Source organism: Anas acuta, chromosome 8 (assembly GCF_963932015.1).
Source record: "Anas acuta chromosome 8, bAnaAcu1.1, whole genome shotgun sequence".
In the NCBI taxonomy this organism is placed as follows: domain Eukaryota; kingdom Metazoa; phylum Chordata; class Aves; order Anseriformes; family Anatidae; genus Anas; species Anas acuta.
Genome location: NC_088986.1, coordinates 28,787,531 through 28,796,630, shown reverse-complemented (window position 1 = coordinate 28,796,630; position 9,100 = coordinate 28,787,531). Strand labels below are relative to the sequence as shown.

Sequence of the window (9,100 nt, the reverse complement as noted above, 5' to 3'; positions counted from 1 at the left end):
ATTTCCTAGAGGAAAATGCCTAATGAATGCACTTTTATTTACTATTTTCTATAGATTAGCTAAATAAGGGGGAAAGCTTGAAATATCTAGGGTATGTCAGGCAGTTGCAGGGGATACATATGTCAACCTCAAGCATGATTTATCTTGCATGCCTTTTCTGACAGTTGTAATTTAACGGCTGTATTTTCCTCCGGGCTCTCAGGAGGCTAAACATCTTTTCAAGTTTCTAGCTTTGTGGTGGAAGAGTCAATGTCTGTTTGCCAGTGTAATTTATCTGAGTCATTCGGGGAGAGGCGTGGAGCAATTGAAGCATGACGATTAGCATAAATAAGGACTCTCCTCCTGAGGGTAGTGTTACTCTTACCGTGTTTCAGAGGAAAGCAGCCTCCCCATAACAACTGCTGCTGCTAATTGAATTGTGTGATGCTATGAACTGAAAGACCTAATGTATTAAGCTCTGGCCTATTGTGATATTCTTTTGCATTTCAATTTGAGGTGGAGTTAACAGAGCAAGGAAGGAAGAGGAACATTTCTGCAGCAAGAGCAGCTGTGGGTTATCAGGAATCACCCTTTTGGGTTCACTGAGGTGGGTTTCTTTGAAGAAGGAATTATAAAACCTAAACCCACAACTTCTTTTGTAGCTTCTATATAATGACGCTGGTACCACTGATAATAAATAGATAAATAAATAGAACTTTTCTTCCTATTATTAAACACCCTCTGACTCCTGTGTTTTATTTTTTTTGTTTGTTTGTTTGTTTTTCCTTCTTTTTTTTTCCTTTTCTTTAACATGGAAGCACCACTCCATGGGGGTGTTTGGGGTGGCGAGTGCCCGGAGCCACGTCCCCCATGGGCCGGGACAGCCCGAGCCCTGCCGCTGCCGTCTGAGGGCGGCCGGGCCCGAGGCTGCCCAGGGGCGAGGAGGAACCCGGGGCCCGGCCGAGGGGGCGGGGAGGCGGCGGGGCCGGGCCGGGCTCCCGGCGGCGGCGGGCAGGGAGGAGTTAGGAGGGGACGGTCGGAAACCGGGGGGGGGGAGCGGCCGCGGTGGCGGCGTTAAAACCGCCCGGCCCCGGGCACGGCCGCCGGAGTCGCTCGGCGGCAGCGCAAGATGCGGGGGGCGGAGGCGGGCGGCTGAGCACGGTGAGGGGGGGTCGGGGGGCGGCCGGGGGGCTGCCAGGGGGCTGCCGGCCTCGCAGCTCCGCTGGGCTGCTGGGGCGGCTCCTGCGGGCAGCACGGCCAGGTCCTGGAGCTCGCAGCGCCGGTTGTTGCCAGCGCCAGGTACCGGCTGCCTCGCCTTTGTTGCAGGCGCAGGGAAGGGGCTTGCTGTGCAACTTACTCAGGTCTCTTTCTTCTTCTTCTAAACTTCTAATACTCCTCTAGGCTTTGTGAAGCGTGCTCCAACTTTTATTTATCGAGGGCGCCTTTCCTCTTTACAGCTTTGAGATGCTCTCTCCCAGGGCAGTGAATTGCCTGCACCGCTCCTTGGGATGGCATCGGTGCATTGCTACCGGCCCCCTCCCAAACACTTCCTAGTGAAGGAGAATGCAGGTCTGTCACGCACTTTCTGTGCAGGCTTCTGTGCATTTGCAGTTAAACCAAATGAAGCCTGATTCATTCGCTCAATCTCTGCCGTTGTGTCTGTGGCGTGTTTCCCACGGAAGAGATCCAGGTGCTTACTGCTGGGGAGCTCTGACGGCGTTCCCACCTAAAGAAGTGCAATAAGCCAGCCCCTGCCGACCCCAGCTTTACCTGTGCAGCCCTGTGTGACAGAACTGCGTTTTGTCCCACTGGCTTTAGCTGTTTAATATGCCTGACCACCTCTTAAGTGTGTTTTAACAGACGAGTAAAACTTATTTCAGTGCGACTGCATTTGTGACTGGTGCACAATTCAATCAGCAGATTATCCCGAACCATTTCAAGCTTGTTGCGTTGTTTCCTTTACCTTTTTATTTTATTTTAACTCTGGGCTTTGTCTGTGCCTCCTGTTCTCAGGGCTGCAGTTTCTGAGTGCGTGCAGGAGCAGTGAGCTGCAGGCAGCCCCGGGTTTCTGCTCGGCGTCTCCGTCCGGCGGCCGCGGGGAAGCGGCGCCCAGCCTGGCACCATGAGCTCCGGCACCAGCGCCCCCGTGAAGGTGGTCAGCAGCCTCGCCAACACTGATGTCAACTATGTCATCAAAGAGCACTATAATTACACGGGAAAGCTAAATGAGAATGCGGACAGTGGAATAAAAGTGACGTCGGTGGTTTTTATCATCATTTGCTGCTTTATAATCTTAGAGAACATTTTTGTCTTGCTCACCATCTGGAAAACCAAGAAATTTCACAGACCGATGTACTATTTCATTGGGAACTTGGCTCTTTCAGACTTGCTGGCTGGTGTGGCTTACACTGCCAACCTCCTGCTCTCTGGACACAAAACCTACAGCCTCACCCCCTCCCAGTGGTTTGTAAGAGAAGGCAGCATGTTTGTTGCCTTGTCTGCTTCTGTGTTCAGTTTGTTGGCCATTGCCATCGAGAGATACATCACCATGTTGAAGATGAAGCTCCACAATGGCAGCAACAGCTTCCGCTCCTTCTTGCTGATCAGTGCTTGCTGGGTTATCTCTGTGATACTCGGGGGACTCCCGATTATGGGATGGAACTGCATCAGCCTCCTGTCCAACTGCTCCACCGTGCTGCCTCTCTACCACAAGCACTATATTCTCTTTTGCACCACAGTTTTCACTGGCCTTTTGCTATCTATTGTCGTCCTCTATTGCAGGATCTACTCCATGGTGAGGACTAGGAGCCGTAGGCTGACATTTCGAAAAAACATTACCAAAGCTACTAGGAGCTCAGAAAAGTCACTGGCGTTGCTCAAGACAGTGATCATAGTTCTGAGTGCCTTCATTGCCTGCTGGGCTCCCTTGTTCATCCTGCTTTTACTGGATGTGGGCTGTAAAGTGAAGACCTGCCCAATCCTATATAAAGCAGAGTATTTCTTAGTACTGGCCGTGCTCAACTCAGCCACGAACCCTATCATCTATACGTTAACAAACAAAGAAATGCGAAGGGCTTTCATCAAGATTCTGTGCTGCTGCAAATGTCCCCCGGCAGATTCGGGGACCAAATTCAAGAGGCCAATCATCGGAGGGATGGAGTTCAGCAGGAGTAAGTCTGACAACTCCTCCCACCCACAGAAGGAGGAAGGCGACCATCCTGAAACCATCATGTCTTCAGGCAATGTTACCTCATCTTCTTAGGAGTAACCGTGGAGGTGTATTCCAGAGCCTTCCTCTGAAACGGGGGAGCTGAGGCGCCTCCTGCTCACTGCGTCAGCGCTGGGCCAAGTGAGCGAGTAGCATTAGTTCTAACGAGGCAAACGGTGCACTTGTGAGGCTGGAGTTCAAGAAATGGGACAGACTGTTCTGGCTTGAAAATCTTTTTCCCTGGAGCATGTTTTGTCTTTGCACTGAGGCAGCTCAGGATTGTCAGGCGCATTCATATCCTGAAATCTCCTTAGTAACTCTGAAAGACTGATGCCTTGGTGAAATGATGCCTGGTGTGTGTGAGAGAAAGAGAGTGGGGGAGGAGGAGGGAGAGGGAGAATGAACCTTTTTTTTTTTTTTTCCCTGTGAGAAGAATGTGAAGTTATTTTTCCTTTACTTGCAGCAAACCACTGACACAAAGGTCTTTCTGTACTGAGTTTAGCAGTGGCTCTGGTATAGTTGGTCAGAAGTGTTTGTTTAACATATAACAAGGGAAGAGATCACACAAATATAATTTAGAGCACGTACAACCATAATTTGGCATCACTTTCCAGAGTTCTTAGAAAAGTAGCAAGGTTTTATTTGCAGAGTCCAAAGCTGTTGGGGTTTTATTTAGCGAGATCATAGCTGTGAATTTTTGTTGTTGGTCCGTGTTACATTTGAAGACCAAGAGCCAGGCAGACTTGGCAGTTGTGTCCACCTATGCGATTCTGTTGACTGCGTCAGTTTTTGTGGAGTAGCTCAGAGCAGCATTTGGCTCCCTATGTTGTTTGCCATGTTGTTATTAGCATTAAACAAACTGCATCATCGTGATAAATGCGTGGTAGAACTAAAGGTCATTTCTGTTTAAGGTGACTGAGAATAAATCTAACAGTGTAAGATACTATTGACAACAGCAGCATTTTTGCCGAAGTAAAAAGAGCTAAAAACTGAAGGGGAAGGTCAGTGTCAGGTGCACAGTGTTTCCAAAGGTCAAGATTGGTCAGAAAAACTGAAAAGTGAGTTTCAGAAAAATACAAGGAGAGTTGAAGCAAAATGGCTATAGATAAATGCACTTCCATAACAAAATGCAATACATTTTGGCACATTGTACTCATGTTTATAATTTCAGCAAAGATGTCTGTATTTTATCAGTTCGTGGAAGAAGTACCTATCATTAAATTGAATGTATTTGTTTTGCAGCGTCATTTTTACTCCTCTGTTTTTCTAACCTGTGCTAATGGGGTTGAATGTGTACAATGTAAATAAGTTAATATGTTGCAGGAGTCTTCATGCACCTAGAGTATTACTGTAACAGAAGTGGTATATCTGGGATAGCTGAGAGCAATTGACTGATTTACAGTTATTGGCAACTCCTAGAAGTGGTATTTTGTAAAGAAAATTTATTGCCTTTGTAGTAAAATTTCCAGTGCAATTAAACTGATTTTTTTTTCTGGTTTAAAAAATAGTATTTAAAATGTTCCTGACTTTTATTGTTCAATTTGCACATAGCTTTATTGACTTCTAAACATTAATAAACTGATTTTTTTTTAAAGATTCTGTTATCACAGTACTGGTACTTTTGTATTGTTGTGGGAGTTTCGTGCTGGGTGTGGTTTTGTTGATAGAAGTTGTTGACAGAAATGAAAGAATTCCTTGATTTTGGCACTGGGATTAAGCTGGTTTTGTGGGGTCTTTGATCAGTGAAGACATAGGATGCCACTTACAATATCATGTAAAATCCCAAATGAATGCTAGACTCTGACTTTTCCTCAGCAGATGCTGAACTGCCATTAAAATAATCTCTACACTAGCATTACCGCAAGCAGTTTTCCTCCAACAAGTAGTGAAGCACAAACAGAACAAAAAAAGGCGCCTGACAGTGCTGCCATGACTGCCTAGAGTAAATGAAATAATTAGTTTATATCGCTAACAGCATTCATAAGTTCAATTTTTAGTTCACTGCAAGTATCAGGAGGTTTTTGAAATGCAGACCTGTGCTCTCAGCTGCGCAGCTGTAGCCCCGTTGGGTGCGGCAGCACGGACTGGCTGGGTAGCTGTATAGATACGGTATTATTTCTTCCAAAGTTTCAACTTCCATTTCCTCTCTTGCTGCCATTCCCTCTCGGTCTTACTTTTAAGTTTCACGGAGCTTGTACAGGATGCAGTTGGAGTGTGAAGATAAACCTCACCTTCTCGTAGCGTATGTCATCGCTGTGCAAGGTTTACTGTGGGAAACTGGAGCCTGCTCGGTGAGGAAGGCTTTGGGTCGCAACCTCACTTCCTGAAGGAAATTCCAAAAATGCCCTGAAGACAAAAGAGTGGAAACAGGCTGGAATTTCTCTCCATCTGTCTGCCTGTACGGAAGGAATGATTTCATGTGTGCTCACTTCCTAGGCTTTTAATTAGTGACCTGAGCAGAGCTGGAAAAAATGTCAAATCTGTGTTTGTGCAAAAGATAAAGTCCCTCTTGGCTCAGGCCTTCATTTGGGCAATGATGGCTTATGTGCGGTGCTGGCAGCCATGAGGGAAAGCGCTGCTTTATCCCAGGGATAAAGTCACGTCTGTGCAGAGCACCAGAAGCATATGAACCTTGAAAGTCCAAGTTGAGGCCTCAACGTGCTGCCGGTGAGTAAATACAGGCAATATTCAAGGGACGTGACTTATGGGTTTGGTTCAAGTCCCCGCCTGGACTGGTAGGCACGTTGTCATCCAGGGGAGAGGGGTCCTCCCGCTCCGGAAGCCTTAAGGGCATTCGTGGTGTTTGTCCCCGCTGGGCCTGAGATCCTGTGAGGAGGGACGGGTGAAGTCGCAGCACGGCTGTGCCACGGGCCCCCTGTGACTGCCACCAGCCTCTGCGCGCTGGGAGCTGCTGGCTACAGGTGAGTCACTTCCCTTCACTTTGCCTTTGTTCCTGTATCCCTCTCTTATCTATCTTGTCTAATTGCACTGCTGGCCTTTGGGGGAAATGACTGCTTTCCCCCGTAAAAGCAACTGTGTGGTGGGAGCCCAAGTTTGGTAGGGAGCTCAAAGCCCTACGCAATTCACACGAGAGGCATGCAAACAGCAGAGCGTGGCTCTGAGCCATGGGAAGCATTTCCTACGCTCCCGATCGAGATGACTGAAAGCTATTTCCTCCATAGACAGGCCACATCTACGCATGTACAAAAAAATCACACTGGGACTAATAACTGTAATAAAATAATAGCAATAATAAAAGTTAGGGTTCCTGCTGGAAAAAAAAGGCCATTTGTACCTCTCTTCACTTCCTATGGGAGAAGGCTGCGGCTCCTCAGCCACGCACATCCATGACATAAATCAGCAGTCGGGCCAGATGTGGTGCACTCAGTTCTGCAGCCTGTAATGCAGAAAACACCCTCCCCAGATCCCAGAGTGCCTTCCACAAGCACTGAAAGGGCATGTGGCTTTGTCCATGAAAAATGGAAAAAAAAATAAATAAATAAATAAAAAAAAACAAAAAAAAACTAAACTTATACCAAGTCCCTCAGTGAAATAAAATAGCCTGAATTCTCGGGAGTAACCTGGCCCTTTCATTTATATTCTTGTTCCTAGCTCTTTTTCCACCACAAAGAATAAAAACAGGGATAGAAGATGATCATAAGCCCCGTCTGTTGCTCCCGGGGCAACTCCCTAGCTGCCTATGCCCGTGTAGGACCCAGGTGTAGCGCTGGGTCTATTGGGCAATGGAGGGGCTGCAGCCAGAATGTCCTGCGGCCACGGCAGGAGCACGCCTTGGGCTTGCTGGGCACTGCAGGCAGTCAGGACCAAGACCAGGGGACATAAAAACATAAAAATACTGCTATCCATCCTTCTCTTATTCGTTCAACTAAGAACGACAAGGACTGCCCAACTGCGACGTTTCCTGATTCCTAATTTGGCCTGGAAGATCTTAATGCTGATCGCATTTTGTGTACAAAAGGTCAGATTGACAAAGCATCAAAAATTTGGATATGTAGAACAGAACTATGAAACCTTCTCAGCTCTGAAATGCTGGAAATTCCCCAAGGACAGATTTTTTTTTTTTTTTTTTTTTTCATTTACGGGGTTTTGAAATTCCCCAGGAAAACATTTACTGCCTTTTAATAATTCTCCTTATTATTTTTCTTGGAAAAGGAAATGAATCCAACTACAACTGAACCTTCAAGGATATAAGAAACGAGCAAAATCCATCTAAATTCAGTTCCTGTCATCTGCTTTCATAATCATTTCTAATCCCATCTTTGCATTCACAGATGGGGAGAGTTCATTTTCTGCGATGTAATTTATTCTCATAGAATATTATTTCTCTTTATGCAATCTGCGAGAATTGCATAGGGTCAGGACATTTCCCTCTAATTATTACTCTACCTGAGTAATATTTAATTGTTACTCTTTGCATAGGGTTTTTTAAAGTTCTATTTCTATAACAATTAACAGTAATTAAATTCACCTTGTACACGGGAGGTAGATGTAAGAACCTGTGATGCAGCTAACTTGTTCCAGTACAAGTTTTATGCTGAAATAAAAAGTGTCTAGAGAGACCTGAAACTCAATCAAAGATAAATCAAGCTACTAACAAAAATAATGTGTTTTGGGAGGGAATTTGGGAACATAATCAATGTAGACTTACGTGAACGACTAAAGAAAATTACTATATTAAGGACCTGCTCCCAGACAGGAAGAGAGGGGCACATTCCTTGTGTGTCTTGTATTCACCCACAAATTCTGAGAGATGTTGTGCCAGAGCAGCATTCTCAAAATAAAACCCACCAAGCAAAGCTCGGCTAAGCCAGATCTCTCACCCTACCAAAAAATCTCCTCCCTGAGTTAAACTGGAACTATTTTGTTGCCCTCAGAGCCATCCCCACTACCTTCACAGCACAAAAAGGCAGGAAATCACATCAGCCACACCCAGGAATTCTCTGGGCATGGAAAAATCCTAATAAAGCAGAGCCGACAAAGCTCTGTCAACCCTCTGTGAACCTCTGCAACCAAGCCTGATTTAGCAGTAGCATAATGGAAACCTGACACAAAGGCTTTTTTTTTTTTTTTTTTTTTCCCTGCGCTTAAATGAATGATCACTTGGAGAAGATCCATCTTTAAATTCATAGTACAGTAACTATACAACAGCACGGCTCATTGGCGAAACGTGACCAAAGCCAGATTAAATATTTACATGTATATGTAGCTTTTGCAATGCTTATTCATAATTACTCTTCTCAGCTACAAGCAGGCTCAAAATTCAGACTGCACTTTTTTTTTTTTTTTATAACTAATGAACATATGGAAACCACAGGCTGGGGGGAAATCACTGAGTAAATACTGAGCTAAAATTATCTTCTAGGCTCCGTGGAATCACCCATGAAAACAGTCACTACCTAGCAAAAGTCTTTGGTTTGAATCAGTGCTGACAGCTGAAATTTTCAGGTGGCAGTCTGAGCTATCTGCTAAAAGCTTTTTTGCTCTCCTCAGCACACATATGCTCTGCATAAGCCCAGACTTCTTGACTTGGCAGGACACTGGCATAAATCACTGGAATACGGCCTCATACAAGTACGCCTCAATACTGAGCACCTACAGTTGTATAACGTGAAGGTGGGGATGTGAATTTATATAAGCAATGAAAACAGAATTTATATGGTTATGGAGAAAGTGCAATAACAATTTTCACATGATGTGAAAACTAGATTTGGCACAACTGTAGTTCAGAGTGCACAAGAGAACAGGTTTCAGAGACAGTTTGGGATTGGTGAGGAATTAGACTATAGTATCTGATATTCTTCACCTGAAATGAAGGGAAAGAATCCTCTGTGGTAATTAAGGCACAAAGTCAAGGGTTTGCAGCTGTGAAGTGTGTCCTTAGAACTGCAGCTC

General features: G+C 45.4%; 1 protein-coding gene across 2 annotated transcripts; it reads left to right on the top strand.

Moving 5' to 3' along the window:
• The first annotated feature begins 561 nt into the window (after positions 1 to 561).
• On the top strand, positions 562 to 4,781 carry S1PR1 (sphingosine-1-phosphate receptor 1). Of its 2 annotated transcripts, none has more exons than XM_068689914.1 (2): positions 562 to 586; positions 1,993 to 4,781. In XM_068689914.1, exon 2 carries the CDS (start codon positions 2,102 to 2,104, stop codon positions 3,239 to 3,241), a length of 1,140 nt encoding a protein of 379 aa, XP_068546015.1. In that variant the 5' UTR covers positions 562 to 586; positions 1,993 to 2,101; the 3' UTR covers positions 3,242 to 4,781. The 2 variants fall into 2 exon arrangements, with proteins under 2 accessions (XP_068546015.1, XP_068546014.1); XM_068689913.1 differs by lacking the exon at positions 562 to 586 and adding an exon at positions 984 to 1,140.
• Positions 4,782 to 9,100: the final 4,319 nt, after the last annotated feature.